Raw genomic sequence first — 20,129 nt, 5'->3', positions numbered from 1 at the left:
CACGATATATCCTCATCTAAAGATCACATGCAGAAGAAAGACGCAAATAAATGCATACAACTCGAAATTTCACTCCATTCGACGATATAAGAAGAAAAAAACTAATTTTTTTAATCGATATAATTGGTAAACAAATAATGATAACTGCTTAGATAATATAAATGATGCTTGACAAATTTGTGGAGTATCCAAAATATAGATATCGTTATAATTTAAAAAATAATTAGTAATAATTATTGAGAATCGTACTAAATACAATTTTAATGTATATAAATAGAATTATTCAATTTCTTCAATATACTCAATCGTAGGTTCTGTGTCTCTGACAATAAATCTTGTTGGTGTGTAAAAATGTGCCAGCCAATCGAATGTCCTATGTCATATTAGTTAAGGCATGTATATTATTAAAAATGTTTCATAAATAAATGATTATGTTTTAAAAAAGGATACGTTGCTTCTGTAGCTTCTGTATCTATTATATTTTGCAAGATATGTTCCTTATAAAATTGTTCTGTTTCTTCATCACATTCACTCCAATCTAGTGCTTCATGAATTCCATCTTGACCATACCTCTCATTGTAATATTTATAATGTACCTAAATAAAATAAAATATAAATTTTTAATAAATATAAATTTAAAAAATTCAATTTTAACTTAACACTTTGGCAATGAATGATGTAATACTACAATATTTTAAAAATTATATTCTACTAATTAAGGATGTAGTATTCCATTGTGTTTTTACTATTTTTTCTCAAAAAACTACCTCTAACTAATGCAGTGTTAAAACATCAAACAGTCAAAGTATTGAGATTAATTTAAAATTAAAATTACATGATGTAAACTTAATCCTAAACCGGGTGCAGTGCTAACACGAATTTTATTTACAGAAAATATATCCTTAATTAAATCATCTGTAACAATGTTTCTGAAAATTCCCACTGTAAACGCCACCATTTTTCTAATTTGATGTAGCATGAAGCTTTGTCCTTTAACTTCTAATACTGCAAATTCTATATCATTTGCAACAAATATTTCAACGCAACGAAAATATATTATAAAACGCTTAGATCTTGGATCCAATGCTTTTCTGTAAAAGAATTTATGAAATAAATTTCCTTATTATATAACAATATTTTGCTAGAAAAAATTTTAATTTTATAACTTACATTTTTGATGTAAAATTGTGGAAATTATGTGTACCTTCAAATAATTTTAGAGTTTCATTTAATTTTTCTTTCATATCTGGTGTGAATCTAAATTCTTTATATGGTTTTCCATTTATTGTAGATATTTGTTTGTATCGTACTTCTTCATCTAATTCTTCCTCCTGAGTTAAAAAACTTGGATCCTCTGGAGCAAATGCAAATGTAGGAATGACATACCTATATGTTCGTGCATCACACTGATTCTTGCTGTTAAAACCTTTTGTAACTCTTCTCACGCTAAATACTCTGATTTGTTGTGGAAGATGTTTATTAATTTCTTCTTTAGTTGCAGAGTCAGCTAAAACAAGTAATAGTCGAAATATATGAAATAAAAAATATTATTTGAATAATTCATAATTTAATTTGAAACTTATTAAATAAAGTAATAATTATTTTAAAGTATACATAAATTAAAAAATAATCAGTTACTCACGTAGTTTCAAAGAAACAATTTGTCTAACTGCTGATACACCTTTATCCGTACGTGCAGCTCTTTGAAATTTGATTTCCCTTATATCTTCGAACTGTTCCTTAGTAATTAAATTAGCTTTCAACAAAGCACTAAATAAATCTGATTCTATAGTCTTTGTATCATTATTCTTTTGCATACCAAAATAATTTTTGCCGGAATAACCCAACATTATTACATAATTTTTTCTTTTAACTCTTTGCACTGTTTTTTTTGTATCTTCTATCTTCTGTGCTTTAATTTTAATTTCACTGTCTTCATCATCTATTTGTCTTTTGTTGGATTTTTCAACGATGTTTGTATTTAAATTATGGCTTTCAGTTACAACAGACATATTTTTGCAAAAAGTATTATCTGAAAATAAATGATAATACTGATATAATTATTATACATTTTTCAAACTTAAAAAATTTGCTCTAAAAAATGATTTCTATAAGATTCGTTGTACATATGTTCCCTAAGAGTATACAAATTTCATTGATTCTGTACTTTTGTGCATTAACTCATTTATTTATTTCAAAAATCATAGTGAAAGAAAAATATTTAATTTCATTTATTATTATATTATAAAAATGAATCCCTTAAAATAGCACATACATAATAACCTATGATTTACAGTAGTATCTTATTATGAATATCTTACCGAGATAAGAACAGAGACAACGTAAAAGAGGTAAATTGTTTATAGTACGATATTTTGTACCGCAAAGCATTTGCACTGAATCTATTAACATTCATTAACAAAAATACTTAAATCTTACTATTTTACATATACGATGTTTCGACTGTACACGTTTATTACTTATCCAATCATACAACCATCAAATTACGATTACAATAAATGATAGCTGTTGTATCGTTAGACAAAATATTTTTCAGAAATTAAGAATTTATTGAACGTGTAATTAATAACTGTATAACAATAAATAAAGCGTTCTTTGCGAAGTAAAAGCTGCACAACTATTTAACGTAAACAATGCATACACATGAACCGATTCATGTAAAATCTTTACGATGAGACGTGTTTCCAAAGCATAAGGCCGTGAGCTGTTAGATAAAGATAAAACGAAAAATTATACAGGGTGTTTTTAACAATCATCATAGTTCTTTTGTTTTTAATGTTAATAGATTTTATCGACAAATGTAATTTAAAAATAGATCTGCGCAAAGATTTCATATTTTTATAATGATTTATTTTAATATTTTTACGATATGATGTACATAAAGAAAGAGAGAGAAGGCGACAGTTTAAGATCGTTCAATGAAAAGCATAATTTACAAAGTTTTATTTTAGTGATCTATTATCTACTAAAAGCCGATAAATTCTAATAAATAAACAATAATAAACAATGCTTCTCTTTGGTAAATCAAGTACAGTAACTGAGATCATTGCTGCGATGAACACCCTGTATATTAAAGGTGTTCACAATTGGCAAACGGGTTAGGTTAGATCTATAGATACGTTTATAGCTAATTTCAGTATGAGTTCGCAAACACGGATACTGTTTCAAATAAAAATTTTGCGAGGAGCCCACGCAAAACCGAATTTCTCATTGCACAGACAATCTCGTTGATGGTGATGATCATTAGACAAGCTTTATCTGTCATGTTCTAGTATACGGTAATTTTAAGTGATAGTCGATGGTAAAACGACCTTTGTGAAGGCTCAGTGTGCATGCGCTACGTGCACTCGATCGAGAAAGTGGTGCTACTTTACCCGAGGCATATGACGGACGTTATTAGTTTCATTTTTAATTTTAATAAAGATTGGCAGCAAGAATTGGCCAGATGAAGGTAATTAGACATAACGAAGCATCAAATACTCCGACCGTCGATGATTCCGAATATTAAATAACTATGAAGGTTAAAACTCGCTTATTTCAGAAAGGCAATAATTGCTTCCATGGTGCTTTGTTTATTATAGACAAGACATATTTCAATTCTAATCCTTTCACGTTACAAATAATAACTTACTAGTTTCACTATCACTTTTTATTAAAAATGTATTTTACATTTATTTCTACTTATAGTTAGTACCTATTAGAAAAAGTGGGTGGTGCTTCATTTTATAAAAAAAGAGTAGAATAAGAAAAGACACCTGTTAACTGTCAAAAATTGTATCTTTTGCTCCTGAATCTTTGTTATGTCTATTGTTTTTAATGTTTTAATATTTCAGATATTTTATGATTCTTTTGTCAAATAATTTAAAGGCAATTAATCTTTTTTTGACTTATACCTGTATTCCTAATAAATATATGATCAAAAGTAGTGTATGATTAAAAATATTGTATATATTTATTCAACAACTTATGAAAATTTTCTCAAAAGCTTTTCTCAAAATGAAAAAAAAACCTGAATCTTGTTTGAAAATATTTTATTTATAATGTTGTCATGTTGTTACACAAGGAATCACTTCTTAAAATCATAACATTATTATCAGTTATCACTATGCATTAGATAATTTCTTTGATGATGTAATAATATTATATATGTTTTCTAGAATTATCGAAGTTTAATATAATTGAATTTGTGTAAATTCAAAAATAATTGTGAATCAATGTATTTAAAATGTTTCAATTGAGAACATTAGAGTATCAACATCTGAATTATATATTTGTTCTATATAATGCATTTTAGATAATGTCAGATGATGATGCTGCATTGGACTCAATGGATACTGAAGAAGATCTTTTTTCTCCAAGAAACCGCAGCCTTGGCTCTAGTGCCGGGAGGGTTAAAAGTTTACGTACTTTACGATCACACTCAAACTCTGCTTCTCATATATCTATGAATAATTTAAGTGTACGTCGAAGTACACGTAACAGAATGCAAACATATGATAATCTTAACACTAGCTGGATTTTAGGTAAAGAATGCTTTTAAATATAGTTTAATGTGAAGCTATTGTTAATACATAAAATATCATCATATATATGATAATGATGAATAATCAGTAAATTTAATACTATTATTTTTTAATTGAATGAATAAAAATCATCTTTTAAGAATATATGTTTTTCAGGTACACAAACATTGAAAGGTTATCCTATGTTTCAACAACATGGTTCTTCATCTGATAAAGAAATGGTGGATGAGGTTCCAGAAAGAAAACGTGATCTGAGAGAACGTATGCCCCTTAGATCACGTGAAAATCATCCTCCTAACAAGAATTCATCTAGACATATTAGGGAGAGAACAGAACATGATCGACAAAACAGTAGAGAACTTAGAGGCAGAACTGATCGTGATCCTAGGGAAAAAACAGAACCGGAAAAAGATATTAGAGATCTTAAAGACAGGCAAGAAAGAGAAAGAACAGAGAGAGATCATAAAGATAGAATAGAGACTAGAAGTAAATCAAATGAAGAAAAAGATATAAGGTAAGTATTCAGTAACATTTTTGATAAATTTAAAATTAACTGAATGTGTACATTTAAAAAAGTTCTTTATAGGGCAAGAAAATCTGATAGTCCAAGTAGACTTAAAGAAGGACCTGCAACAAGGCTTGGTGGAAATTTAGTTGAAAAGGATGAAAAGCCTAAAGCAGAGCCAGGTGAAGCTGATGAAGGCAGCTCACAAGAAAGTGAAAAAGCAGAAAATAATGATAATTCAGAGAATGAAGATGTAAATGACTTTCTATAAAAATTCTTAATATAAACAAATATATTTAACTATAGATTCACAATATAAAATATTTATAGGGTTATGAAGATATGTATACACGTATTAAACGAACTAGAAGAACAGCACAACGGCAGTTGCCAAGGGGTAAGAAGATTACAGGTTTGATGTTTATATTCAGTATATATTTATTAGACTTGATAGCCATAATATGCTCTTACTATTTATATTTCATTATTTTACAGTAGTAGATAGTGACTTAAGTGAATCTTCCGATTCTCCGGGTCCTAGAAAATACAGCTTACGTCAGAAAAAACCAACTGTAGATAGATTCCAAGCTAGTGTAGAACCAGTTCAACGATCTATAAAAGCACTTAGAAGTGTTCTTAGTAATTCTATGCGAAGGCGTAAACATAGAAGCAAAAGTACAAGTTCTAGTGATTCCAGTGATTCAGAACCCCAGCGTTATGATAAGAAGAAAAGCAAGAAGGAAAGAAGGTATAACTTAAGGCAAATCTATTGAAGATTCGAATAACATAGAAATAAATTATCGATTCCGTTTATTGTATAATAGGCAATCGGCAATACCTCAGGGTGGACCATCAGATCGTAAAGCAGACATAAATCCAATTACTTTAGACACAAATATTAGATTCAGTGATGTCGGAGGTTTAGAGTCACACATTCACTGCCTTAAAGAAATGGTCGTCTTTCCTATGATGTACCCAGATGTTTTTGAACGTTTTCACATTACCCCACCAAAAGGAGTACTATTTCACGGCCCACCGGGTATTATTTAGTGTATTTCTATTATATAATGACTTCATTAACGAACGGAATTGAAGTCCATTATATCTTCATATATAAACATGTATAAAATGTGTGTACATTACTACTACTAACTCTAGATATTATTTAGGTACCGGTAAGACGTTAATAGCTAGAGCATTGGCGAATGAATGTAGTCAAGGCAGTAGAAAGATGGCGTTCTTTATGAGAAAAGGAGCAGATTGTCTCTCCAAATGGGTCGGAGAATCAGAACGCCAATTACGATTATTGTTTGAGCAGGCTCAACAAATGAAACCGTCCATAATATTTTTTGATGAAATAGATGGCCTCGCCCCCGTTAGAAGTACGAAACAGGATCAAATTCATGCTAGTATTGTATCTACACTTCTGGCGCTCATGGATGGCCTCAGTGATAGAGGAGAAGTAAAATATTTTCTGTTCTTGTAACTCGATACTTGAGATTGAATTTTATTAATTTTTTATATAACAATAGGTTATAGTTATTGGCGCAACAAACAGAATAGATGCCATTGATCCAGCATTACGTAGACCGGGTCGATTCGATCGAGAATTATTTTTCCCGTTGCCTGCTATGAAAGAAAGATTAGAAATATTAAAAATCCATGTAAGCAAATGGAAAAACCGCCCACCAGATCAACTGTTGGAAGTGTTAGCTGAAAAAGCAACAGGCTATTGCGGTTCAGATTTAAGAGCTTTGTGTACTGAAGCAGTCTTACAAGGATTAAGAAGAACGTATCCCCAAATATATATGACCAGCAATAGATTACTTTTAGACCCTGAGCGAGTTGAAGTATGTTTTTACTAATATTTTGCGATTAGATAATAAATAGATCAAATTACAATTTAAATATTTTTGCAGGTAAGAAAACGAGATTTTTTACAAGCTAGTTCTTTACTTGTACCGTCGTCGCAAAGAGTATCACCTTGTGCTCGAAGAAAGTTACAACCTTTCATGGAACCTCTACTAGGACCTCCACTTGAAGAGTTACTTGGTTCGATAAAGGGGGTATTTCCTCAAGGTGTCAATCCAGCTATGGCAAAGTAATCGAACTTATTTTATTTCAAATTAAAGAATAATATGCTTACAGCAATAGTCGTATTTTAAACTTATATCATTATTTTATGCGATTCGCTAGGGTAAAAATTACTAAGGGAATACATCGTCCGAGATTATTAATTTCTGGAGGAAATCTGTCTGAGGGTCAGGGGCCACATTTAGCACAGGCACTACTGTATCATATGGAACATCTACCGGTTCAAACGTTAGATGTTAGCACTCTCTTTGCAGAAAGTGGACGATCTCCAGAAGAGACTTGTGTACAGGTTAACTATCGATGATGATAATAATAGAGATATTTATTAAATAGAATGTTTCAAAATGTATCTATGTTAATCTTTTTGCAGGTATTTAATGAAGCTGCTAGAAATGTGCCGTCCATAATTTATATTCGATCAATTGATCAGTGGTGGCCACTTGTACCTGAAACTGTGAAGGCGGTCTTTTTATGTCGTATTGCAGCACTTGATCCCTCATTGCCTATCTTAATTCTGGCTACAAGTGATACAACGTACCAAGATCTTCCTACCCAATTACGAAGCCTTTTCACTGAGCTTCGCGGAGAGGTTTACTCTATGAAAACACCAATGGCAGAACAAAGATCTAAATTTTTCCGACCTATTTTCATGGTACAAAGTTTAAAACCACCGAAGATAAAAGATGATAAAGTTGAAGTTTTAGAAGAGCTTCCTTTAGCACCAGATCCCATGCCAAAGAAATTAACAGAAGAGGAAAAGAAGCTTCTATACGAGAAGGAGGAAGTTTCATTAAGAGAATTAAGAATTTTCCTGAGAGAAATTTGTGCGAAACTTGCGAGAAATAGACAGTAAATATTACTTTTTTACATCTTATTTTTATGTTACCTACACATTCCATGATAAAACTGATAACGAACTTCTCTGTTATAGATTTTTCATGTTTACAAAACCTGTAGACACAGAAGAAGTACCAGATTATAATATGATAATAAAACAACCTATGGATTTGGAGACGATGATGACCAAAATCGACATGCACTGCTACCTTTGTGCCCGTGATTTTCTAGACGACATTGATCTGATTTGTAAAAATGCATTGGAATATAATCCTGATAGGTTTGTATTTTTACTGTAAAACATTTACATTTCTTATAATAATTTAATAAACGTATTTAAATTTAAACATTAAGCGTAATTGAGCACATATGTATATAGTTACTGGTTTGTATTTTTTTATTTCTTTTATGAATTATTTATAGAAATGTTAATGTTCAAACAAAAGTATTCATTAACATATATTATTTTTATGATCAGAAATAAGTCATTATGATTTCATCAATTTTTACTTTATTCTTTATTCCTTATATTTATTCATATTGATACTTTTCCTTATTTATCGCACATTTAGACATATAAATATAATATAATGGAGCTAAATTTCATACTGACATTCATATTGTGTGTTTTCATGTCAGCTTACGCGATAGGCCCTCCCTTGGAATATTAAAGAGGTAGTTCTGGCATTCCTGTTTATCCGTTGCTGTTGTTGCTCCGTAGTTAAAGTGGCCTTCAATCTCTTATAAATGCTTTGCTAATACTACGTATATACAAAATTACATTATTGAAGACCACTCATACTAGTTCATATCGCTTTTCATTAGAGACATACTTTTGTATCATTCATTGTATCTACATTGTATTGTATTTTTTCACAGAGATCCAGCGGATAAATTAATAAGACATCGCGCGTGCTCCCTCCGCGATAACGCGTACGCGTTAATAAAAGCAGAATTAGATTCTGATTTCGAAGATAAGTGTCGCGAAATTTCGAAGAATCGTAGAGTTATTGAAAGTAGTTGTAGTCACGAAACAGAAAATAAGAATCAATTGAAATCTGATCAATCCGTATCCATGACTGAAAGAGCAGATAAAAAGGATAGCGGAAGTCCTAATCATTCACTCGTTGTAAACGGAAGGAGATACGGTAATTCAAGAAAACGTAGAATACCTGCTTGGGCTCGAGGTTACGTGAAAAGAGTTCATAAAAAGAAAAAAATCGCTTTTGATGATAGTGTGTCTACACCTGATACTAAGGTTTGCTTTACCAATGAAACGACAAGCATCGATTTAGAAAAGTTTCAAGAATTTGAAACCGAGGCAAACAGTGTTTTAAATGGACACGTGCCTCTATTTGATAATTCTGATTCTGAAAATGATTCGCAAAATGAGAATTCGAAAGATGCACAAGGAAATCAAAGCAATAATATTGTTGAAGAACGTATCGAAGAACTTGAAAATATGGAAATAAATTATACAGAGGAAGACAAGACTATGGATAACAGTGGTTCGAATTCGTCGTCTAGACGAGAAAGTATAGATGAATTATCATTTGCAATCGAAAGTGATTCTAGTCCACCCAAATTTGAGGAAAACGAGAAACTCGTGGTAGATAAAAATGAATTAGAAAGTGCATGGCAACATACTGTTGATGTTACAAAGGACTTTCCTGTCGAAGTATTATGCGATATCTACGTACAATTGAGTCGATGCGTAGGAAAATATGCTCAGAGTTATGATAGAAAATCACTGCCAAAGGTAAATATATTTTATCCAATTAACTTCATTATGACGTTATATGTACTAAACTATTTACTCTTTTATGTACATATTATTCCTTTGTTTCATCGTTGATTTAAATGTTCAACTAATTCTAAATTGAAACATGCAAAACGTAATCTCTTCTAGAGCATACAGTATTTTATAATTTTTAATCTGTATAGGATTTGCTCAAGGAAGTGCAAAGGTTCGAAGAGTTCAAGACATCGTACGAGAAAGTTCATGTCGCTAATCAAACTGACATGGCTTAAGTCATATTGTTTCTTTTATACTATTATAACAGCCCCTTTTGTACATTTACACTGAACAGAGGTTATTGATTATTTTTCTAGAATCACACAATGATTTTAAACGGTATATTTTTTTGTTTTAGTTCTTGTAGTTACTGGTGATTAATGAAAGGAAGTAATATTTCTTATTATATAAATATTTATAAAGAAAATAATAATAATTAAATAATAGTAATTAAACTTTAGACTTTAAAGGCAAACATGGTACCACGATTCACAGAATAAAATAAAAATGTGCATTCAACTTGCAAAAAGAAAAGTATTACGTATGAAGCTTAAAAAAATGATTCGATCAATTTACTTTAGCTTTTGAATATGACATTACAAATTATCACAATGATATTGGCTTCATGATATATAATTATTAGTGGCTAACGTTGTACCTCTCTTTATAATGAATTTTAATACGAAATTGAAATATCTTATTTGTTTATTGTATATTTTTCTTTAGTTGCAGTATTTATATAAAATTTGATCAAGAAAAATATATAATGAAATTAATTATCATAGGATTATAAATAATTTGCTTTTCATGCATATCAATTTTAATGGGGTACTTGTGAAAGATTATTGGGTTAATGTATATTTTATGCCTTGGAAAGGTATATTACTTCATGAAATCGAATCTTCGTAAACGTTGGTCATACAAAGATGATGGTAATTTAACATAATATGTACTTAACTATAGTTTTTTATACACAGTATATCATGGTACATTGTACCAAATCATTTCGTTGGACTTTCACACAATAGCGCCTTAAAAAAAAAAAAATTAGGAAACCAAATGTAATAAAAATTCTTCATATGCCCCAGTTATTACTTTGGATTTTTACAGAACATTAAGTAATGATTGTCTATAACAAATACTTCAATTATAGTTTACATCTTGATTCATAAATTCATATATGAAATCACATGTGCCCTATTGTATAAGTTCTTAATTACTTTAAAAGGTTTAACAAAAGTACACATAACAAAAGATAAAATCTAAAATTTTAGAAAACTATTTTAGATGCTTTTCTAATTCTTTTATTAAAAATATATAATGAAAACAACACTGTTTACTAATATCGATAATGGTCTCATGTATTAACTCTAATTATTAAATTTGGAAAACTTAAATTAATTTCGTAGAGAAAGATGTAAATACATTCCAAATCATGTAAACACTGTTGTGTTGTGTATTGGGAATTTTTGGCTCTGTACATAATTTATTTTTAATATAATTTGTAGTAGATTTCAGTACTAAGCATCATTTGTTATATTAGTAATTTATAATTTTTAGTTAAAATGTATAAATGTGTTGGTAAATATTAAAAAATTGTTTATAATTGAAAAATTAAGGCTAATTTAGGATTCGAAATTTGTAGCATATTTACTAAATAGAATGACATCTAGCACAATGACTTTTCATAAATGTGTATAAAAATTATTTATAAGTTGCATATATATATAATTTTTATATACACTGACAAAATGTAAACATCATTGATAATACTATAATGTTATTCAAAATTGGCATTTGTTGATTTTATTAATACATTTCATGAATTATTATTACAACAAATAGTCGAATTGTATTTAAGATTAGATATGATTGATTGAATTTATTTGTAGTAGATAAGGTATAATCGAAATATAATATTTACTCTTCAACTTATTTTGACCAAAGCTATAAGCCATAAGTAATTATGATTAGGTTTTCATACTACTGTTAATGCAAAAATGGACATAATTGAAAGCTCTATTATAAGTGTGAAATACCTCGGGAAAAATCTTAAATATACACAGAGAAAACTGTATCTGTATAAATATTAGTACATATGTAATGTAAAACTTACATCCTAGATTCATATACTGGTTGTGATTCATACTATAACTGTGAAAGGCTAGTTACCAGATAATGTATGCAATATAAAAAAAATTCCGATGCGTTCTAGGATGCAGATAATAAGGTTCTTCCTACTATAATTGATGATATGCATAGTATTCATTTAGGCGAAATTTCTGTATACAATTGAATTCCTTTTCTTTCAGTAAAAATATAACAAAACAGTTCGTATAGTCGAACACATAGCAAATAATATTACGAAGTCCTTAAAAGAATGCTATGTGATTAACAATTAGTATTCGTCATAAGTATATAATATGGCATTGATAATAGGAAAATGTAATACGATATGGCAAAGTGATGTTAACTGGTTTTATACTTTGTTACTTTCGAATTAATTAGAACTTCCAAGTATGAAGATTAAGTTAAATATTACAGTAAAATCATGTCTGATTTGTAGCCTCATATAGCTGAAAATATGACCGAATTTTTTTATTATTACTTAAAATTGATTAGAAGATAGAAATGAAAAGACTGAAACTTTAGAAATGCTCACTATGTAATATTTATTCTGTATGTTACACTTTGCGTTTAAATTAAACTAGCAAAGTAATATTCATCCTATCACATGATTTTTTATATTGTTACAATATTAAATGAATCAATCAAAGATAAAAGAATTTGAAATAAATAATTCGATTTTATATAATTCACAACTAATACATGTCCTATGTTTTATAGCGATATACTGAAAACGTTATAATTCATTTGAAGTAAGGATAATTTGTATTCAAAATATATTACATAAAACGATCTTCTTACTATTAAAAACATACATATAATTTTCTTGAAAAATCTGATTGGCAATATCAATACATAATTAATTATTGTGTATAAAGTTGTTTTCACATTCAATTATAAGATATTTGAAACTATCTCATGCAAATATATTATTATGAATTTGAAATGAACTATATTCAAACATTTCATTAAAATTATACTTTAAAATATTGATGAAATTAGTAAAATAAATGTTATACCTTACTCAGGTACATGTTTCTTGTGACTATAGTTAATTGTGCAAATTAGTGCCACATTATGACTACTCCCTAAGTATTAATATGCATGGTAGATAGAAAGAATTTAACCGAAGAAAAGTTAGTAGAAGAAATGCTATTAGTACTATATAATATAATTTGCTTATTATGTAGAGTCCTTCTGTGTTACGAAGCGCATTATGTGAAAATTTAAAATCCTAAAAACAAGCTGTAATATTGCTACTAGTTTTTAAAGCATTAATGAAAATTTCAGCGATATAACAAATCTTTCTGAATCTGCACATTTTTGATAATGTTCAGTTACTTCAATGACATAGCATAAGAAATTAAAATCCCTCTTTCATTCGACTTAAACGTACTCATTATGTGAATATCGCTGATGTTTGCCAAAGAAACTATGAAGTACGTCTTAATAATAAAAATTGAAATATTAACTTCAGTAAATAGTAAATGATACAGAAAAATCACATATGCAATTAATAAAAACATTAATTGAATTATTGTGACTTTCCTGTCTCCATTAATATATTTTACATTCCACATTATCACGAAAATCCGAAAGGTGTAATTATTCCAAGAATAATTTCTGGTGCTATTTTCTAAAATGCTATCATCTCTGTATTACCAAGAACATTGAAAATCTACAGTATAATTAAATGTAAATTGTATTAATCGAGAGGTTCTCGTAACCACTGCCGTTTAAACTATCATAATTACTTCGCTAAAGTATTCTGATAATAAAGATTGTAACGCTACCGTCGACAAAGAACTCATTATTCCAAAATCTAATACAACTTAATGCATTTGGTACTTCGATGCGTTCTTTGTGAGATAGTAGCTTTAAGCATATGGAGTGTAAAAGATACAGATAACAAAGCAAATGAGCATACACTGCCTTATTTATTTTACCATATAGGTAATACATTTAATTGTCATTCATTGTAGCATAATAAATTGAAATTTCATAATGTAACAACCTGTATTACACTTTTATAAATCCTATTCCAATTATCGTTTTACCAGAAGAAGTTGAAGGTGTAGTATAAATAACTCTCATCTTTCTATTTGTTCACGATAGAAATATTAAATGTAAAAATATATGATAAATCTAGCAAGGAGCTCATAATAAAAAAAATACTGTATATACGCGTCTCTATAAACCAGAAATGTTTTCAAAGCAATATTTTCAAGGCTCTATAGCATTGAAAAAAGTTACAGTATTTTACCATATACCTTGCAGAAGCACACGAATATTGCTCTAAATCGCAGCTCAACAATTCGTATGTTTCGTTACGGTCGAATCAGCGAAACGTCAAAAATAATGAAATTACATAGTGAATCGACTTGAATCAATTAACGCCGTAGAAAAAATTCACAGTAAAAATAAAGTCCACAAAAATCCATGATGTACACGTACATCGATTGCGCGATCGTTTGATGTGGACCTGGGCGGATGGAAATTCGAAGGACGACAAGTGCAAAATCGAATGATCTAAATGAGGATACGTATGTCGGGTATGCGAAATAAAACCTTCCAGCATTCGTTCCGTGAAAGATGTCAGGCTCGAAGGACTTCTCTTGCATCGGAGGCCTGGAGAAGCACATCAGGATCGTGAAGGAAACTGTTTTGTTCCCGCTCATATACGGTGACGTTTACGCCAAGTTCAACCTGAAACCACCGAGGGGCTTACTCTTTTACGGGCCTCCTGGTAAACTAAAGCGTTCTACGGTTCGTAATAAAGCAGAATTTTGTGGGAAACGCGATTCCTGATTGACGATCCTCTGTTTCACAGGCACAGGAAAGACCCTCGTGGCCAGCGCTTTGGCTGTTGAGTGCAGTAACTCCGAACGCAAAGTTGCCTTCATATCTCGTAAGGGCTCCGATTGCCTCAGCAAATGGGTCGGCGAGAGCGAGAAAAAGCTTCAGAAAATTTTTTCTCGGGTTAACATGACTCATTTTCATCACCATGATCAGTACAATTAGTTGCTCTAATACCAAATTCAGGACTGATATGAAATATCAAAATATTAGAGAGATTGAGATTTAGAGAGATTGCATGTTCACAAAATTGCTGCACTGTGTGGAATATAAATATATTCCATATTAAAACAATTAATTTTAGTATTGATATTTCCTATTTCATCCTTTGCGTATGATTGGTTCATTATTTCTTCGTATTTTTTGAAAGTACTAATGGTTGCTGCCTTTTTGCTAACTCCAAAGGTGTAAACACTATTTATCTTATAATGATTAACATTACAAACACGTGTAGTACCCTCGATAATCAAGGATATCGTTTTACACATTATTTGAGCGTACCCAAAGTACCTTACTAGGTTTCATTCACCAGTTTGCTCAATTTCTAAATTTCCATTCACAACTAAGCACATCTTACAGGCCCAACAAACGAAGCCTTGTATCATCTTTTTCGACGAAGTCGATGGTTTGGCACCTATAAGAACCAGTCGACAAGATTTCGTGCACGCCAGCATCGTTTCCACCCTCTTAGCCCTGATGGACGGTTTGGAGAACAACTCGGAGATCATAGTGATCGGAGCAACAAATAGGATTGATGCTATAGATCCAGCTTTAAGAAGACCTGGTCGATTCGATAGGGAATTGTATTTCCCATTGCCGTGTTACAGCGCCAGGAAAGAAATACTCTCGGTATCGTTGGTCCATTATCCTTCACAGTTCAGAATATCCATTTAATGTTGATTTCATAAGCAGGTACATATTAAAACGTGGAAGCAGAAACCACCGCAGAAATTTCTGGCGTATTTGGCGTCGAAAACCATCGGATTTTGCGGAAGCGACTTGCAAGCGCTCTGCGCTGAAGCTGTAATGTGTTGTGTTCGAAGAAACTACCCGGAAATATATACGTCCAAGGCTAAATATCAGATCAACGAACGACACCTTAAAGTAATTATAATAATCATCCTTTGAACTTCTTTTCGAAGAGAATATTCCTTGTGAAATATGTTACGGTGAAAAGAAAATTGATAAATATTGAATAATTTCTTTGAAGATTAAAATAAAAACGAACTCCATGATTATAGGTCGAGAAGCAAGATTTCTTAAGAGCTCGGCAGAATATCGTGCCAGCGTCTCATCGCGTGTCGATTATGCCTGTTAAGTCTCTGCCGTTTAAGATTCAGCCTTTACTTCAAAACAATTTGTCACGAATTCTATCTCAACTCGAGATCCTTTGCCCAGTAGGAATGTTGGTTTGCGACATTATGTGAGTATTAGATTATAATCTGATTGGCCGATTCTCGAATGATTCATGCAAAGTAGTTGAGTTTGATATACGTAGTAGATAATGTCTACTGTGGTAAATGGACCTGATTATACGTTAAACATTCATCATAGCTCCTGACTTGTCAGCTACCTCATTTTAAAGGAATGTCAATTTCAGTGTTACTTTTATGAGTTCAATATGTCTCTCCTATGATAATACGTCTATTTTAATCATTAGTTCTAGGAGCACTGAGCCTTGAATAGTTACGCGGAAGCCTAAGGGGAAGTTTCTTACATATTTATTCTGAAAATACGGTTTCAACAGAGACCTTTGGATATCCAACTTTAAGTGTATATAACAATAAATAATTTTTGAGAACTTTTTACAGAAACTAAATAGACAATTCAAAACTAATATATTTCGAGTTCATGAGTTGCTGGTTCGAGAAACCCCCTCCCTCTTGGTATTCCTAGGATTAATCCGTGAATAGTGGTTTAAAGGGGAATTCTCCTAATTTGTAATTCCATGAATAGTATTAAGGCCTTCTTTTTACAGCACTGGCAAAGCATCGTCCAGGTCGACCAGTTCTCCAAGAATTTTATTGTGCGGTGCAGATGACTCTCATACTCGTCATCTGGGACCAGCATTGCTTCACACCTTAGAGCATCTCCCATGCCACGTGTTGGATGTTACAACTTTGTTTGAGGAAACTGGTAGAGCTGCTGAAGAAGCTATTATCCAAGTAAATAAAAATGACTATTTATACCCTACAGTGTGGTTAAAATCTTTGACTACGACTTTTACTCACAAACGAAGGTAATTCAATTGTGTCATTAATGGTATGATGTATCAGAAAATGAAAATGGCGCGACGAAGTTTACCATCGTTGCTCTACGTTCCTGATATCTTGGCTTGGTGGGAGCTAGTAGATGAGGCAGCACGTGTTGTTTTCACGTCTTTGCTGCAGGGCCTAGATCGTTCGGTGCATATATTAATTCTAACAACAGCCAATTGTCCACGAGAAGATTTGCCAGGAGATGTAAGAAAAACTTATAAATTTTTCATCGGGGAAAATGATAGTATAAAAAACATAAATATTGTTACATGAAAAGTGAAAGAAATACAATTCAATATAGATATAATTTCTTGTTGAATCATCAGATCGCGTGCTTATTCGACGAACATCAAGGGGAAGTGTTCGAAGTAATACCCCCCACAGAACCAGAACGAGAATCATTTTTTAAGCAGTTATTCGTTCATTCGTCCGCGGATATGGAATCGAATCAATCCTCTCAAAGTATGACAATAACACAATAATAACAAGGTAATACCTACATTTGTTCTTGGAATAATTCGATTATCAAATTAGTGGATTTCGTCCAAATTGAAACTACGAAGAAAGCCAAAGATGGAGGGAGAAAGCGAAAAACAGCTGGGCAAGCTAATTCCGCGGAAAATTCTTCCACGCGTAAGTGGGCGGTCTTTCAATTAATCAGCAAAAATATCTATAAATTATTAACGGTGTCAACAGAAGAGGCGCCAACGACGCGGAGGACCAAACACGGCTCGAAAGCCCGCAACAAAGTTTACACCGTGCAATCTGCTCAATTAATGACACCAGCGAAGTCAAGTAATACGGGTGAAAGTTCAAACAATATTGTTTGAATGTCTGCCAGTAATATAGTATCTTTCTCTTCGTCAGAAATTAATATTAAAAGGAAGATCAGCTCCTCCGGGGAAGGGCCATCGTCAAAACGTGGAAAGTTAACGACAAATTTATCCTCATCGAGCAGCGAGAAGCTGACCGATTCTCAAACTGTACAGTTGCTTCAGAAGATCACCGCGATGACGGAAGCATGGTCCTGCCACGATTTGGAATGCCTTTACGCATCTCTTGAATTAACTTTGGAGAAAAACGAGGAGGACACGTGCTCATCTATAATAGAATGCCTCGAGCAATTTGAACAATGTAGAAAAATAAAGGTGCACGTGAAGAGAGAAGAAAATTGAGTTATCCCTCGGTAATCAATACCTCGCCGTAGTATGCAATTTCATTGCTATTATGCATGTACAATTTTATCGATCTAATCTGCAATTTTCAGTAGTTTACTACTCTAGGAAGTAATTTATCAACCTAGTATCACCTGTTCAAATATGATTCTACTTAACCAGAGATCAATGCATATGGCGTTCGAAGTCTGATGTGTTTCGATAATTATCCACGATGTATACTCTTTGGTTCACCATGTGGAAGAATTCTTCAGTTATATGTGTATGTGTTACGTTACGTATTTCGTGCGATGTATGCTTCGTCCATTGTTGTTCATTTTGATAAATACACTTTATTACGCAAAGAACAATGTTCGACTCAATTATTTTGCCATCTTATAAGTTATTGTATCAAGGATGTTAGAGCATCCCTAGGCAAGATTTAATATTTTTAATATAGATAAATATTATCATTGAAAAGAGATATTATATTGTATAAATGAATGTACTTAAAGCAGAATTAAAATGGGCAAAGGAGGGAAACATTAGTGCCTTTCGTTGGAGAACTATGGACGGATATCGAGACGCAACCTGACACCGTTCTGAGGTATCGAAACTTCCTGAATACGACCGAGACAGGCTAAATTATTTCGGTTTTTACAATGTCAATGAAACAACGCCCGCAGGAACACTTGAACGGGCAACAGTCTTGTTTCGCAACAAAGAAAGTGTTCAACTTTATGTGGTTTAGCGCGGAATCACTTTCTCCGCTGTAATAATAACCCGTACAATGAATTACAGTATTTCCCTGTTAGATGTCTCATGACAATCTAATGATGCGCTCATAGCGAGGGTCACGTTTCTGAAGCCTGTTCATGGACCAATTACTATAAATACGTACTCATATTTCTGTGGTTGTAATACCAAATGACCTAAGTCGTATGCTTTTGTTCTTGAGATATTGGCGTTTAGTTTTCTACTTCAATACTGTCTTATGAACTTGTGTCTTCTTCAACCCTTATCTTTTGAATGAAAAAATTCCTTTAGGGTTCTTTCTTCTTTCTGAAAATATACATTCTATATTCTAGATCATAATTAAGGTCTTAACTGGAATTTCTTAAAAATGTGACATAAATCGTTTTACCTTATAGCCATAAATTTATCCCGTCGAAAAGGTAAATCGAAGTATAGGTCATATGTATAAAAGTAAAACTCATGTGTTGTAAGGAATTCTAAATTACAGTCAATATAGCAACAAGGAGAGTCGATACGGTAACAGGGAAATAATACTGTTATTAATGAATGTATTATTAACTAGTTCATATGGAGGGTACAAATCCTGGGGTGGAATCATTCCCCTGCATTTTGAAAACAAATTACGAGAAGAGAATCTACTACGGTTTTGCATAATATCCTATACTAATGTAATATTTTTCAGTTTCATATTTGATTAACCTTTTGCAGTCGAAACTTAACACAGACTTTATATCAATTTTTGTACGCGCAAAAAAAAAAATAAATGATGTTCCCTTTGAAATAATCAAAGTCAAATAGCAAGAATTACATTCTATACAAAATGTTAATTTCCATTTATGTTATTTCCTGCACATGTAAACCATACTCCCATTAAAAATTCTAAACACGTGTTAAGCCAAACATACTCACCCAAACCGAGACGTTGTCGCTTCCATGCCAGTGTCGCTGCTCATAAAAAGACGCTAACAATTAAATTTAAAGAATACCTCGCCCACAATGAACAGAGCTGATTGTCCTATGCACCAAATGGAGCAGCCTCCTTTCTCTCCACCCATGGCATGCTAATTCACGATCAAGCGTAATTGACTCTTCTCCCCGATGACGGAAGATGGAAAGCAAGATCGAATCTCCTTGAAGAGAGGTGGAGAGAGCCGCGCTTATGGTTCTCCAAGCTTATCAGTTTGTGCCGGGCAGCCGTGCAAT

The 20,129-nt window shown here is 31.8% G+C and overlaps 3 protein-coding genes across 7 annotated transcripts; 2 read left to right on the top strand and 1 right to left on the bottom strand.

Annotated features, from left to right (window-relative positions):
- Positions 1–232: 232 nt before the first annotated feature.
- Positions 233–20,129, bottom strand: Pus1 (Pseudouridine synthase 1). 2 transcript variants are annotated; one of them, XM_076392919.1, is made up of 6 exons: positions 19,836–20,129; positions 1,643–2,032; positions 1,171–1,507; positions 836–1,091; positions 451–596; positions 233–373 (listed from the first exon to the last, which is right to left on the bottom strand). In XM_076392919.1, the coding sequence occupies exons 2-6, from the start codon at positions 2,010–2,012 to the stop codon at positions 280–282; spliced, it is 1,203 nt and encodes a 400-aa protein (XP_076249034.1). In that variant the 5' UTR covers positions 2,013–2,032; positions 19,836–20,129; the 3' UTR covers positions 233–279. The 2 variants fall into 2 exon arrangements, with proteins under 2 accessions (XP_076249034.1, XP_076249033.1); XM_076392918.1 differs by lacking the exon at positions 19,836–20,129 and adding an exon at positions 2,322–2,736.
- On the top strand, positions 3,132–10,062 carry LOC143188854 (ATPase family AAA domain-containing protein 2). Of its 4 annotated transcripts, none has more exons than XM_076393334.1 (16): positions 3,132–3,472; positions 4,316–4,544; positions 4,701–5,058; positions 5,131–5,302; positions 5,380–5,446; positions 5,548–5,797; positions 5,874–6,088; positions 6,219–6,511; positions 6,582–6,899; positions 6,969–7,150; positions 7,246–7,432; positions 7,514–7,992; positions 8,075–8,260; positions 8,620–8,655; positions 8,860–9,739; positions 9,925–10,062. In XM_076393334.1, the coding sequence occupies exons 1-16, from the start codon at positions 3,467–3,469 to the stop codon at positions 10,009–10,011; spliced, it is 3,945 nt and encodes a 1,314-aa protein (XP_076249449.1). In that variant the 5' UTR covers positions 3,132–3,466; the 3' UTR covers positions 10,012–10,062. The 4 variants fall into 4 exon arrangements, with proteins under 4 accessions (XP_076249449.1, XP_076249448.1, XP_076249447.1 ...); XM_076393333.1 differs by having other exon boundaries at positions 5,545–5,797; XM_076393332.1 differs by having other exon boundaries at positions 5,380–5,461; positions 5,545–5,797.
- LOC143177305 (ATPase family AAA domain-containing protein 2-like) lies at positions 14,454–18,384 on the top strand. The gene is made up of 10 exons (XM_076375174.1): positions 14,454–14,648; positions 14,733–14,881; positions 15,338–15,607; positions 15,671–15,862; positions 16,000–16,181; positions 16,737–16,923; positions 17,035–17,220; positions 17,343–17,478; positions 17,551–17,811; positions 17,866–18,384. Exons 1-10 carry the CDS (start codon positions 14,495–14,497, stop codon positions 18,189–18,191), a joined length of 2,043 nt encoding a protein of 680 aa, XP_076231289.1. The 5' UTR covers positions 14,454–14,494; the 3' UTR covers positions 18,192–18,384.

This window comes from Calliopsis andreniformis, chromosome 3 (assembly GCF_051401765.1).
Source record: "Calliopsis andreniformis isolate RMS-2024a chromosome 3, iyCalAndr_principal, whole genome shotgun sequence".
Classification (NCBI taxonomy): domain Eukaryota; kingdom Metazoa; phylum Arthropoda; class Insecta; order Hymenoptera; family Andrenidae; genus Calliopsis; species Calliopsis andreniformis.
Note: the sequence above shows the minus strand (reverse complement) of the source record. Positions and strands in the feature narration are given on the sequence as shown.

Coding starts and splice junctions, on each gene's coding strand:
- Pus1 (XM_076392918.1), bottom strand. CDS start 2,412: ATGTTAATAGATTCAGTGCAAATGCTTTGCGGTACAAAATATCGTACT. Junction 1,508..1,642: donor AATTGTTTCTTTGAAACTAC/GTGAGTAACTGA, acceptor TACTTGTTTTAG/CTGACTCTGCAACTAAAGAA. Junction 597..835: donor TAGGATTAAGTTTACATCAT/GTAATTTTAATT, acceptor TATTTTATTTAG/GTACATTATAAATATTACAA.
- LOC143188854 (XM_076393332.1), top strand. Junction 5,059..5,130: donor AATGAAGAAAAAGATATAAG/GTAAGTATTCAG, acceptor AGTTCTTTATAG/GGCAAGAAAATCTGATAGTC. Junction 7,433..7,513: donor CAGAAGAGACTTGTGTACAG/GTTAACTATCGA, acceptor ATCTTTTTGCAG/GTATTTAATGAAGCTGCTAG.
- LOC143177305 (XM_076375174.1), top strand. CDS start 14,495: ATGTCAGGCTCGAAGGACTTCTCTTGCATCGGAGGCCTGGAGAAGCAC. Junction 14,649..14,732: donor ACTCTTTTACGGGCCTCCTG/GTAAACTAAAGC, acceptor TCTGTTTCACAG/GCACAGGAAAGACCCTCGTG. Junction 15,863..15,999: donor TCAACGAACGACACCTTAAA/GTAATTATAATA, acceptor CCATGATTATAG/GTCGAGAAGCAAGATTTCTT.